The sequence below is a fragment of the Leuciscus leuciscus genome, assembly GCF_965113295.1.
Source record: "Leuciscus leuciscus genome assembly, chromosome: 7".
NCBI classification, from domain to species: Eukaryota; Metazoa; Chordata; class Actinopteri; order Cypriniformes; family Leuciscidae; genus Leuciscus; species Leuciscus leuciscus.
The window spans coordinates 30469210-30483199 of NC_138731.1; the positions used below are offsets into that span (position 1 = coordinate 30469210).

General features: G+C 35.8%; 2 protein-coding genes and 1 long non-coding RNA gene across 3 annotated transcripts; 2 read left to right on the top strand and 1 right to left on the bottom strand.

The window, feature by feature from the left end:
• The first annotated feature begins 3372 nt into the window (after positions 1 to 3372).
• Positions 3373 to 6955, top strand: LOC309502758 (uncharacterized protein). The gene is made up of 11 exons (XM_082175267.1): positions 3373 to 3511; positions 4038 to 4156; positions 4303 to 4347; positions 4437 to 4550; positions 4628 to 4765; positions 5032 to 5136; positions 5242 to 5376; positions 5721 to 5772; positions 5915 to 5938; positions 6098 to 6124; positions 6242 to 6955. Exons 1-11 carry the CDS (start codon positions 3493 to 3495, stop codon positions 6766 to 6768), a joined length of 1305 nt encoding a protein of 434 aa, XP_082031393.1. The 5' UTR covers positions 3373 to 3492; the 3' UTR covers positions 6769 to 6955.
• LOC309502760 lies at positions 6939 to 8161 on the bottom strand. Its single transcript, XR_014207391.1, has 2 exons — positions 8055 to 8161; positions 6939 to 7841 (listed from the first exon to the last, which is right to left on the bottom strand). It is a non-coding gene; the product is annotated as an uncharacterized lncRNA (long non-coding RNA).
• An 809-nt stretch (positions 8162 to 8970) lies between these two features.
• LOC309503229 (uncharacterized protein) lies at positions 8971 to 13964 on the top strand. The gene is made up of 9 exons (XM_082175926.1): positions 8971 to 9100; positions 9311 to 9408; positions 9525 to 9572; positions 9729 to 9806; positions 10167 to 10295; positions 11064 to 11192; positions 11303 to 11431; positions 13266 to 13317; positions 13528 to 13964. The coding sequence occupies exons 1-9, from the start codon at positions 9049 to 9051 to the stop codon at positions 13593 to 13595; spliced, it is 783 nt and encodes a 260-aa protein (XP_082032052.1). The 5' UTR covers positions 8971 to 9048; the 3' UTR covers positions 13596 to 13964.
• Positions 13965 to 13990: the final 26 nt, after the last annotated feature.

Genomic DNA, 13990 nt, shown 5'->3' on the forward strand with positions numbered 1-13990 from the left:
AGCATGGGTTTCCTGTATAAAATAAAAGTCAGCACCTTTGTTTTGACAGTACAAAAATAAACATTTCCTCTTTAACAAGTTTTTGATACCCCTGGCATTTACAGTAAGAATAGAAATTGACATTAAGAACAAAAATAACCCAAAAAAAAGTAACTCTGAACAAACTTTTAGTTCCTGAGCTTGAGTATTAACTGAAACTACAAGAATTACTGCACTTGTATATATCATGCCATAACAGAATATTGTGTACTTCGTAAAACTGATACATTTAGAATATAAACTTGTTAATATATCAGTACACCATCTTTCCACACTACACTTTACCTGTCACATCATTTAATTTCTTTACCATTCACATACGCCCTATCTCCAACAAAGTAGGCTTTGTCACCCTTCTTCCTAGCTGCTTCCACCATTGGCCATAGACGACTGCGGGTGGCTCGATCAGCCGCGGTCAGATCCTCTTTGAAGTGAAGTCGGTTGTTCTTTAGGTAGTTGTTTGCCTTGGAGCCTTTCCACAGCACATCCCTGGCCGTTCTTGATATGAACCTGATGATCACTGGGCGCGGGGGCTGGTCTTGTCCTCCTTCCTTGGGTCTCCCGATTCTGTGAGCTACATCCACCGCTGCAACAACCATCTCAGCCTCCTCGGCAGGTAACACTGCTCGACAGATATCTCGAACTTGCGATCTGACTTGGGCGTCCCCTTTTTCAGAAACACCGTGCAGACGGAGGTTATGTCGTCGACTGTAACGATCAGACTCATTCACCTTCTGTTCCATCTCGTTAACTTTCTTCTGGAGCAGATCACACTTGTTTTTAAGAGCGACATGTTGATTTTTTAAATCGACGACTTCTTGATGGCAGAAATCCAGAGACTTTTTCAAACCATCAATTTGGACGGTGTTGTAATGAACGGCTTGATCGGTTTTATCCGCCCTTTCATTTATCTTCTCTATGACGGCTGAGATGATTGTGTTTTGTAGCTCATACAGTGACGGTTGATCTTGTGAGTCAGATCTACTGTTTTTGCTTTTTTTAGCTGTGTGCTTCACTGGTGTGTTCGGAGAGGAAATACATTCTTCCCCGGAATTGCTCACGCAGGCATAAGAATGCATCTCTTGAATATTACGTTTTTCTGTGATAGAAGCACACTTCGTAGTTTCCATCTGACACAGTTCCGTTTTATCAGTTTCCATCGTTAGCTTGTACGTTAGCTAATGCTATATTCCCGTTGCTCTGTAATACTTCAGTTGCTGATTTAAACAGAGATAAGGTATTTTGTGACAGTTCTATTTATCTTCCAGAAGTATTCTCTCACATTGGATGGCAATGAAAGAGGTTCAAAAGAAAATTTGTGCAGTAATTCCTATAAAAATCGGCTGACTCGTTAACGTACGTGTGGACCTGTCGCCATCTTGAGCAATCTCCCGCTTGATAGTAACCAAACTGACGCGGACAACTGTGTAGAAAAATGAAGCCTACCCGGAAGTGCGAAAAACTGCAATACATCGAAAATCCGCTAGGGGAAGGTCCCAAAAGGGAGCAAATGCCCATGTTAAAATGTCCGTTTTCACAGCATAAAATCATGTTTTTACAGGTTGGTCCCATGGACTTTTATTGGATTTTTCGATAGGTTCCGAGTGCCTGACAACGGCGAGGGTAGTGAATTTTTTTCTAACTCGTTAGTTTAGATAGTATTTAGATATAAAATGTATGACAATAAGGGCGTGGTTAACTTTGATTGACAGCTTGATTGACAGCTGAAAGGCAGAATGACAACATAAGAAGCGCCATTTTTTAATACAGTTGACATATAATACTACTGTTTCTGTATCATGAAATGTAGTTTTAAGAGTTTTTCAGGCGAGAATGTAGTTGTTTAAAGCTCAAATCTGTGGTTTATTTATAAAGATTTATGAAAATTTTATCCAGTTGTGAGATCCAGCGATTACCGGGCGCTCGGCGCGATGTACCCCGCCTGGAGCAGCCTTTCATCGGCTAGACGTTTTGAGGTTTGCCGCTGACTCTGGCGTCTCTGTAGTGGTTAAACATGAGATATAATTCGTCTTGTCTATATCTAACGGGCGATTTTTGGTCTCGTGGGCAATCGTTTTGGCTGAGGGGAAGTTTCATAACTTTATAAGCTATATTTAACTTGTACCGTTGTATGGTTAGACTAGATCGAGCGCATTTATGTTTGACTGAATTGTTTGCTTTATTTGTATAGCTTATTGTAACTTTACCTTTTACTTATACTTTTATAATAGCTAATATTGATAAAACTGAAATTTAACAAAAAGAGACTGGGTTGAGTTTTGTCATTTTAAATTTTAATACAACGAAGATGATCTGTAATGTTGTTTACTGCAACATCTGTTGTTTAGTACAAATGCACATATTGCCTGGACCATATTAAAATGTTTAATATTTTTATATTATATTTAAAACGAAAAGAGGCAGGTTTGTGTTTTATATTTCGTTTTGTTATAAATAGGCAAACGTTATGTGCAGTGAATATAATCAATACGCGTTGCCTGAACCACATTTGTGTGGCTATAATGTTTAAGATTTCTTTAAATGAAAACGAAAAGAGTTAGTATGGTGTTTTATAACATATTTCGTTGCCTAAAATATACACAGAGATAACAGGAGTAGCAGAGCGAGCTGAGTGACGCGCGCTGCGTCAGAAGGTGGGCGGGGTTAGGGTTTCCCAAGATGGCGCCGCCCATACCCCCCATAAACGGCTTCAAACCCGTTCTTCAGAAAGTCTATGGGTGACGTCACAGACGCTTTGTCCATATTTTTTACAGTCTATGGTTACCTCTCAAGTTTAATTTGTCTAATAAACTGACCTGTGAGTAGTAATTCTGCGTGTAGTTCGGTAGAATGAAATGTCCATATTCTTTTTATATCCGCGGGACTCGCGTCGCGTTTGGAGCTGATAGCTGTCTCTTAGCAATCCCGAACTGCTTCATATCACAGTCATGATAAAAGCATCGATGTATTCAGTCATCCATATACATTATTAGATCGGTCGGCTTGACGTTGACGACAAAATCCATAATTCATAGCAAATGTTGCGTCAACAATCTACGCCTTTGTTATTGTAAATAGGTTAGCGACCCCTAGTGGAGAAAAAATCCCATATTGTGCCTTTAAGAACCCCTGATGTTTTGCAAATCCTAATGTTTTGACCACTAAATGGTCCATTCAAAGCAGTCTAAAGCCATATCTTCTTCTCTGCTTGAAACAGAATGTCTCTTTTTTTTGTTTGGAACTATGAGGTTGAACTGACCACTCAATGAGGATTGAGGAAGTCACTGACTGCACAAAAACAAACTGTTTTTGGTTTCACTTTAGTTTCGACGGGCGGGATCTAGACTAGTATAAATATGCTGTACAAAAACAACAACCCTCTTTCTTTCGACTGCAGTGACAGTCAAGGATGTGTTCACAAGAGTTCTTATTGGATTACTCTTTACATGAGATATGGCATTTGCAGCAGCTGGTATGCTTTTTCTTTTTCTTAAAAAAAAAATTCATATCTTGTATTGTATATAGTGCTAGAGAAATAAAAATCCTTCAAAAATCACTCTAATGTGCTAATTTGGTGCTCAATTATTAATAATGGTTATTATGATCAATGTTGAAAACAGTTTTTGCTGGCTAATATTTTAGTAAAAACCATAATACATTTTCTTCAGGATTCTTTGATGAATAGAAGGTTCAATAAACAGCATATATTTGAAATAAAATATTTTGTAACATTATAAATGCCTGTCACTTTTGATTAATTGACATGTTTTCAAATCGAAACTCCCCATGCACCAAACAAGACAAAAAGCACCACTGCAACAAATATTCATATTGATGTGTTGCATCTTTGTTAACATCACTCCTACAGCATGTTTCAACATGTTAATAACATAAAGAGTTGTTTGTAATTAATAGCTTTACCACAATGTGTCAACAGCATTACTGTTTCATTTCCTGTTGCAGTTACTAAATTCATTTGCTGTCTATATATGTTGCAGAAGAAAAAAGCACTGGAGTCACCTTTAGTGATGTTAGTCTCATGAAGCCAAACATAAAGAAGAATAAAAGAGCTTCTGCATCATTCCCACTTATCAAGCCAGATCTGAGTGCTGCTGAGGTATAATGTCACAAACATCTTCTACATAGACAGTTTCTTTTTTTATTTTAAATTATACCCAAATACCTTGTAGTTAGTTTCAACTTGATTTGTTGACGGTGCATGGTGAATTAATATTTTGGGCATGTCCCTGTTTTTCCTGATAGAATGTTGTTAAAATATTCAAACAATTTGGGAAGAACTGTTACCAGGTAAATATATGCATGTAATATAAAGTATTATTAATTATCTTTAGTTTAAGCCACTGGTATTTGCTTAATATGTAAAAATCTCTCTGTAGCGGTTCAACTTCAAAATACCAGCCACCAAAAACATTCAGCAAAAAGAAATCTCTCTTGATGAGTCAAAGGACATTATCAGAGACCTGGCTTCTGAACTGGACAGAGTGGTACAGGTAAACATTTTACATTATCATATGAATTTTCATATGAGTTTAACAGAAGTTTCAAATGATCTGCATTATGCCCACAGTCAAAGATGTTCTACTTGATGAATCGAAAGTTTAAAAAGAAAGGAACTAAAGAAGAACAGGAGGAACAGCAACATTATATTTTGCAATGGGCTGAAGATCTCGAGAACACACAGACAAAACAACTGGACGAGGAAGAGGTTTGGATTAAGAGTGATTCGTTTCACAGAAATGTGATTATGTCCTAATCAGACATGATGCCATAAACTTATATGTGATAAGCAATAAAAATATACCTCTTCCTGTTTTGAGAGTTTGTGTTCTAACCATCCTGGAGTAAAGTGACGGCAAGATAACACAGTGGAACAGGGAAAATTATGAATTAACCCTAACTAACATCAGACCCTATTTTAGTTGTCAGTGCTATTTGTTTACTCTTTCGTTTCTTCTCTTTGGTTTGTTGTAGATTCACCAGACCTGTTCAGAGCAGTTGTCAAACAGTGAAATTAAATTTAACAAAGCAAAAAAAATCTTGTCTGACTGGTGTTGGAAACTGAAAGACATGGAACAGGTTTGTACCTGCATGTTTACAGAGATCAGAGGGATAAGACGCTTCTGTCACGCACAAGATTAAATCAGATATCTCAAATATCTTTCTGTCTCTTTCTGACTATAGAACTCAATATTTCCAAAGAGGGAATGTGAAGAAACACTGAGGGATCTCCACAAAGAATGGAAACAGGGAGAGTCCAGCATACTCCCAGTAATGGACTGGATAATATGGACTGTACTACAGTCAGAAAGCTCTGAGGTAAAGTTGATTATAATGAAAATGAAAATTGGTCATGTAAAGAAATCAAGTATTGCTATATAACTGAGACAGTATAGTGCAGTAGACAGACAGTCCATGGCTTTTCAATATTTTGTTTGTAACTGAATATATCTAAATGCATGAGATTTCAACTGATGTTCTAAACTTTCAATAAATGTCATGAATAGTACATTTTATGACTTGTGTTTATACTTAGAGAAACGTTTATTTAATTTGGCATTTTCTAATCATATTTTTTTAAAATCTATTTGTCACTTCAATCGCATTTTAATCAAAATGAATGTAACATCTTATATTTGTGGTTTTATTGTTTTGTATGGAAGGATTCAATCCCCAGACAGTGGGTGAAGAGTAAACAGAGATCCAAAAATGCAGGTGAAGATTACTTTGGTCTTTCACAATGTGTTTTTATGCTGTTTTCATACTGGTAAAAATTTGTCTCAGAGAATGATAAATTGCATTCAAATATATGTGTAAAAGGTTATGTCAATGTGTTTCCTTGTCTTTTTCTTCATAGTTGGATTACACATTCCTAAACCAGGTATTTTCAGTAGACTCATTGACTTTCATAAAATCATGGCTTTACTTTTAATTGCATTTACATTTTTTGGAAAAATGAAAGAAAAAAAAACATTTGAGTTGATGCTCAATTTGGCATCAATTTGTCAGGTTTAATCCAATGTTACTTTCATTTTTGCAGTTTGGGACTGGATAACAAAATCAACAGGTAAAGCTCAACTGATATATAGCTTTATAATCAAGAGATATACATGTAAATGTACTATACATTACTATATAGAGTTTAATTTTAAAACTTCAATATATTCTCATTTTGTTCTTGAAGCTGTTGTAATTCTGGATCCAAACACAGCCAACCCAGATTCACTAGTCTCTGAAGATGGAAAATCTTTGAGGGCAAAAGAATATGGTCATAATAACTGGAGAGGGTTCCAAAGGAAGCGTTCTAAATTCGATGACTGGACATGTGTCCAAGCTAAAGAGGGTTATAAAACAGGTAGCCATTACTGGGAGGTAGATGTGAAGAAGAAACATGAGTGGCGGGTGGGAGTCGTGAAGGAATCAGCTCCTCGTAATGGCTATGTCACCATGAACACAAAAACAGGGTACTGGAATCTGCGTCTACAGCTGGGAACTTTGATGGCTTTGACTGAACCAGTCACTAACCTCAACCTGCCAACACCCTCTAAGATAGGAGTTTATCTGGATATAGAGGAGGGCCACGTCTCCTTCTATGATGCTGAGAAAAGAAGACATATTTACACATTTAACACAGACTTTAGTGAGACAGGAAACATTTACCCAATGTTTGGCACCATTGAGACAGGCAGAGCATTGGTGATTTCATCATAAAATGTATTTCCCAACATGTAGCTTAATACATAGCCAACCTCATGGTCCTTCCTTCTCTTGCATTAAGTTTAAAGTCGAGTTTTAAAAATACTTGTTTGTTGTATATTTGCTTGGTTGTATGCTTTGTGTACACACTGTCATGTTATTCTTCTGTTTGTTCATTTAAGAAGTTCTGTTTTTTGGCTTACTCGCGTGCTCTATCATGTGTTTTATCTTATTAAAAGTCAACCAACAGGTCTGCTGTCTATATTAAACAGCCAGTCACAATGACTTCTTGTGTCATTATGAAGACCTTCTAATGAAGACCTTCTACTATTAAATATAGCCTACATGAGTATAACCTCTGCATCCATGTTTCAGCTGCTGTAATTGTTAACACATTACAAAAACTCTTCCCACCATTGTATATTATATTACCTACTGTATCAGAATTGAGATTATTATGGGGGATTTTTTTTCATGATTAGGCCAATGTAAATGTAGCCTATTAAATGCACTCTAAAAAGTTGTAAAAAAAAATTTGGTGAGACATTTTTACACTTACAAAGATTTATTACATTTTAAAGCAGTGAAATCAATTACAATAAACTGGATGAAATGTAAGAAAAAAAAAATTAAGTAGATCTGAGTAACTGCATCTGGTACATTAACAAATAATATTGAGTAGAAAGAATTGGGGAAAAACATTAAAAAAAATTTATTTATGAGTAATATTAAGTGTTTTTATTTATGAGTAATTTTAACTTTTTTTATTTTCCCCAAGCCTTTGTATACAACCACCGGTACAAATGACATTGTTGGCTTTTATTGTCGATGAGTATAGCCTACATCAATACAGCATATTTTAAACTGTTTTAACATTTATACAATATTGCCTACATTTGTAACAAACATTTAAAAGTAAAAAAATAAACATGAAAACATAAAGGTAGCCTAATGCAAGTGTAATCAACCGGTCTGTTATCCAATTTCCACCGGATCAGCGCTGGTTCTCGTGCCGGAGACGAACTTCAGACCGCCGTCCTGCGTTTCACTCACAGCCGAAAGATACTGCGAGCAACTGACTCCATAACCTGCCAATAAACAAACAGAGCACAGTTCTGAGAACATTTTATCATCCAAATTAGTTATATTCATTATCTTTAGGAATAAAGTTGTGTGTTTTATGCAAGGCATCACGCATTTCAATCAGTGAAAAGACAGATGTGACATTTCTTTAGATGACTCTTGTGTCCCACTCCCAGTAGCCTATGTTGTTTTGAAATAAAAATAAAACATACACACACCTGAATTTCACAGAGGAAATGCACCAATTCTGCGACGCTGAGAAGAGAGAACTGTTCTAGACTGGAGAGAGTTCACCGTTGAGCTGAGAGGGTGGGGGAGGGGTGCATTGTTTTAATTGAGTAGGCCTACACTTAAGGCTACTCAATTTCTTAAGAGTGTGTTAAATATATTAATAATATTGATTTGAATTAAATAATATTTGTGGTTCTTGAAATAGATCAGTTTAATTCTCCATTCTCAAATATTTTGATAGAAATTTCACAAATATTTTAAGAATATTATAAATAAATAATTGGTTAGTCAAATACTAAATTCTTTTAGAGAAAAAAACTTAAATAAAACTGTAAATTTGAGATAAAATTAACTGTTGGATTTTTAGTCTATTATTTTGGTATGTTTAACTCAAACAATCAAGTAAATGATATTCAGAGATTTTATTAAGTTAATAAAGTTAAATATTACTGTGATATTTATTAAGCCACATCATTATTGTTTAGAGTGAATGTAAAAATAAAATTATGGGCTATTCATTTTTTTTATTTGATTTGTAACTTATGTGACATCAGGGATGACTTCCCTAATAAATATTCATGAGTCTTCCCCTACTATCCTGGGGGAAAAAATATCGCTGCCGGGACAGTACAGCTCTGGTACAGTGTAGACGCACACCAGAGACAATTTATATAAATTCATCAAAGGCAAACACTTCGGAACATAGGCTGAATCGGTTAGAACAGCGAGCTTTCAAAAGGCTTGGTGATACGAAGGTTCGAAAAATTCCATTTTCTCTCATACTGAATAATATAAACACGCTGTTGCTTGCCTTCTTTGCTGTCACGTAATTTGCGTGAAATCACGTGACGTGTGTGTGGGGGGGGGGGGGGGGGGGGGGGGGTGTGCCTAAAAGGTTTGCGCCAAGCCTTTTGAAAGCTCGCTGTTCTAACCGATTCAGCCTATGTTCCGAAGTGTTTGCCTTGGAGTACCCGAACAACTATGAGGACTTTATCAAAGCTCATTCGAAACCTGCAGGAATCGCCTAGAAACGGTAAATGAATAAAGCATAGACTAGCCTACAAATAATTAAAACGTACAGATAAAAAATATATAAAATGTATTTGTAATGTAATGATCCTGAGTGATGGAGATATGAATCTTAATTTAAAGTTAAAGCCGAACTGTCATTCAGTTCGTTTTAGTTGTATGCTGTAGCTTGCAGATTATTTACATGCTATAATATGTGTGACTTCTTTTAAAGGACATGATGTCATGTGGGAACCTAATATTCATTCGAAGATTGTTGAGATAAAATATGATTGTATGTCTGAACCGTTCACAAAACCACACTTGTCACTGGTAAGTTTTCATCACGAAACAATGTATATAAAACCAACAATGCACTTCTGGGTTCAATATTTATATAAGCTATTACTGAATATTTCTGTCACACTGTATGTGTTATTTTCTAACAGGTAATCAAGAGGATGATGATGCTTACATTAGGAATAGGATCATCAAAGGTAAAATTTCATCTTTAAAAATACCTACTCAGGTTACTTTGTTAAATTAGCCTAGACATACAATCTTTATCATGACTGCTATGTTTTGAAGGACAAATCATACATGGACAAGCCTGTCACTTAATGATTTGTGTCTCTGTCTTTGTATCCACACAGAAACAAACAATAACCTTGGACACCTTTAAACACATTACAACAGACCTGGCAACACAGCTAGATAGAGTCACAACAAAGGTACATTACTAATTGTTTCTGTTGGTACATTTGTTTTAGACATTTTATCCAATCAGATCAACTCTTGACATGCCTCAAAGGCTGCATAAGTCAATGATGATGCCTCATTTCAGTAAAGTAACCATTACATTATAAAGTCATAATGAAATCATAACAATTTACACTTCACAAGGAATAACGGTCAATTTTATAATGGTTAGTCTACTTTTGTGAAATAAGACATCCTACCTTAATGACATATACGACTGAGAAATGCACCTTTGAAATGAGACGGCTAATTGATGAGCAAGTGAGAGATAGTCTACATCATCATTCTTATGTCTAGACACTGAGTAAGTTTTGCTACTATTTCTTTTATAGGTTTTTGGAAAATTCCAAGCTTACAATGTGGTGGATGACTTGAGTTTGGAGGAGTGTGAAGTTTTCATTGTCAGATGGTCTGAGGAGCTGAAGTGTTTGCGTGCAAAATACAGACGCCACCTAGGCAAGGTAAAAGTGACTCAATATCGGTTTGTAACTACACACAGGGTCCAAATTTAAAGCCTTAGAAATTGCCAAATGCAAGAAAAAATATTTTGATCAGGAAATAAAAAGCTGATGGGCCTGTTACTTTATCAGCTAATGCTACAGTCTGTTGAATCTTGCATGACTCCCACAAAGATTAGCTTCTAAAGAACTCGAAATGTTACAGCGAAACAGCAAAAGGTCACATTACATTCCAATACATATTCCATGGAAGAAACACCAACACTTCACACCTACCTACATTATATTTCCATATAATTTTGAATGTATTTGAATTGATGATTTGCATTGATGTGCATTGCAAATATAGATATGTGCTTTTATTTGCACATTTCTTTCCATGACGTAAAGGAGAATGAGAAGGAAACCAGGTAGGTTGTCAGGGTTAGGGTGTTTCCATAACTAGGCTAGTCCCTTTGGTTCATTATACTGTTGGTAACAGCTTATAGTTTATGATATGTATAGGTATGTTGGTGTCAGTCTACTGCTGCTGGTGAACTCCACAAAGGGCAGTGTGGTGTTTCATGTACTTGCGTCAACAGTATAAAGAGAGACTATACAGAAAGCTATCAGAACCATGAGAAAACATTAATTCAAACCTAATGCCTTGAATAATCAATCAGTCTCTGATGTAGAGATATAAGACATGCATTATGCAAATTGCAAGTATTGCAGATACAACAAAAAGATTGTTAAAAGGTAGTTAATGTTTAAATATTTCTATTTCATCAGATTTCCTATGTTAAGAAATCCAGAAGGAGTCTGGAAGGTCTAAACACCAGAGATCATCAAGTTCAGAAACGGACAGAAGCTCATACAGATTTTCACTGGTTTATTTATATTTTGAAGTCACTTCCAAAGGTTAGTCATGATAAAAAAGCTTTATCACTTGATCATACTGTCTTTTGAAGCCCATGCATATGAACGTGGATTTATCTGCCTTGTTAATATTCTCTTTTTTTTTGGTTTAGTCCTCAGTGTGTCAAGAAGGATGTGCTTTAGTAGAGCTGTTGAATCTTTACAGACTGTGGAAGAAAGGGCAGCTGATCAGCATGCTTCCTATCATGGACTTTATCATGAAGACACTACTCAAGGAAAAGGTATCATGCTGAGATAATGTTTCTCTTTTGTTTGTCTTCTTGTTTATATGCTACTCCACCATTGTAATATGCTGAGATAATGTTTCTCTTTTGTTTGTCTTCTTGTTTATATGCTACTCCACCATTGTAATCATCCACATTTGTAAAATTGTTTATAAGCCTTGTTTCACTCTTCCATTTCAAATATAACTTAAAATCAAAAGCAACTGCTTTTATTGGGTGACTAGATCTTAGGGTCCTTCCTATTAGATTTGACTGGCGTTTGAAAACCACTTCAAGTTTAAATATAGAACTGACCCTAACACATCTGTATGATGTAATGTATGATTATAGATCATACATTACTCTTAGATCGACTACAAAATTATACTGGTGTTCAAGGACAAGCACTAAGCTGGTTCAAATCATACCTATCTGACCGCTACCATTTTGTCTATTTAAATGGAGAAAAATCGATCATAACTCCAGTAAACTATGGAGTGCCGCAGGGATCTGTATTAGGCCCTCTGTTATTTTCAATATATATGATGCCACTTGGAAATATTATAAGGAAACATGGAATTAGTTTCCATTGTTATGCTGATGACACTCAAATATATATTTCATCACGGCCGGATGAAAACGCAAAATTTTCCAAATTGACAGAGTGTGTTAAAGATATAAAAGATTGGATGACCCGTAATTTTCTTTTATTAAATCCAGACAAGACAGAGGTAATACTTATCGGTTCAAAAAACCGCCCACAAAACCTCGCACAATACAACTTTAACATCATAGGATGTCCTGTTACTTTATCCTCTACAGTAAAAGACCTGGGTGTTATACTCGATTGCAACCTGTCTTTTGAAAATCATATTTCATATGTTACAAAAACAGCATTTTTCCACCTTAGAAACATTGCTAAGCTACGTAATATGCTATCAGTTTCTGATGCAGAAAAGTTAGTTCATGCATTCATGACCTCGAGACTGGATTACTGTAATGCTTTACTAGCTGGTTGTCCTGCATCCTCAATAAACAAGCTGCAGTTAGTCCAAAATGCCGCCGCTAGAGTTCTTACTAGATCAAGAAAATATGATCATATAACACCGATTTTATCATCACTGCATTGGTTACCTATAAAGTTCCGTATTAATTATAAGGTATTGCTACTGACTTATAAAGCCCTAAACGGCTTAGCTCCAGTCTATTTAACGGATCTTTTATCACCCTATAATCCATCGCGCTCTTTAAGATCACTAAATTCAAGGCTTTTGGTCATACCTAGGATATCCAGAACCACCAAAGGAGGGAGAGCATTCTCACATTTGGCTCCAAAACTCTGGAATAGTCTTCCTGATACTGTTCGTTGCTCAGACTCGCTCTCCCAGTTTAAAACTAGATTAAAGTCGCATCTCTTCAGCCAGGCATTCATATAATCCTACAGTTCAAACTACAATCCGGCCTCTAGCTCATAAATGCCAGAGGAGAACTGGCCCCCGACTGAGCCTGGGTTCTCCCAAGGTTTTTTTTTCTCCATTAGGTCACCTGATGGAGTTTTAGGACACCATTAGGTCACTTGATGAAGTTTTTCGGTTCCTTGCCACTGTTGCCTTTGGCTTGCTCAGTTGGGGATATTTTGGGGATATTTAATTTAATTTTATCAATCAATAAATTCCTCTTGAAACAAACTTTGTTGTATTATTTTAATTTAATACTGTGAAGCTGCTTTGATACAATCTGTATTGTGAAAAGCGCTATACAAATAAACTTGACTTGACTTGACATCTGGAGTTGCAGATGGTGGCATGCATAGGTGATCTATGTAAATAACTCTTGGTTTCTATGACTTTAGGATTCCGTTTTGAAACAGAGGCTTCAACATAGATCAGCATTGATGGAAACAGGTGGGTGTTTTGTATTTACATTACATTACATGTAAAATTTACCTTAGAATGTGGAGTAGCTGGTGTTTTTTGTAAGCACATATGGTAAGTTGTGCATTTATAAGAAAAGGCAAAGAGATTTCACTTTCTGTATGATATTACATTCCCGTAAAATTCCAAAACATGTTTCCCATTACTTTATTTTTCTAATTCTCTGTCTCTCCATTTTAGGTTCATATGTACCATTGGAATTTAAACTACATCTTCTTAAAGACTTGATTATGAGATTCTCACTTTAGCATTAATGTACCACCTTTGTGATCAAACTGAATGACAGCTCTCAAGGAATGGGAGCATGAATGAGCCAAGAACCATCACAAACAATAGTAACAAGCTTAGTTTGAACAAAAAGCCTTTACAAGCTGCTTGGAAGAACTATTATATACAGCTGCTGTGTAGCTAATGGAATGAGACAAGAGAGACAACAAAGGACATTTCCTTGACTGGAGGTTAGGCTTTGATGAGTAGTCTTAACAGTTTACAGTTAGTAGTTTGGCAAATTAGACAAGAGTAAATCAAACAGGTCAGAAAATGATTTTGATAGTGAAAAGGTTAATTGTCAATGCAAAGTCACATGATATATTAATAAATGCAAATATTTTGACACACTTGTTTACTTCATGTATGTGTTTTT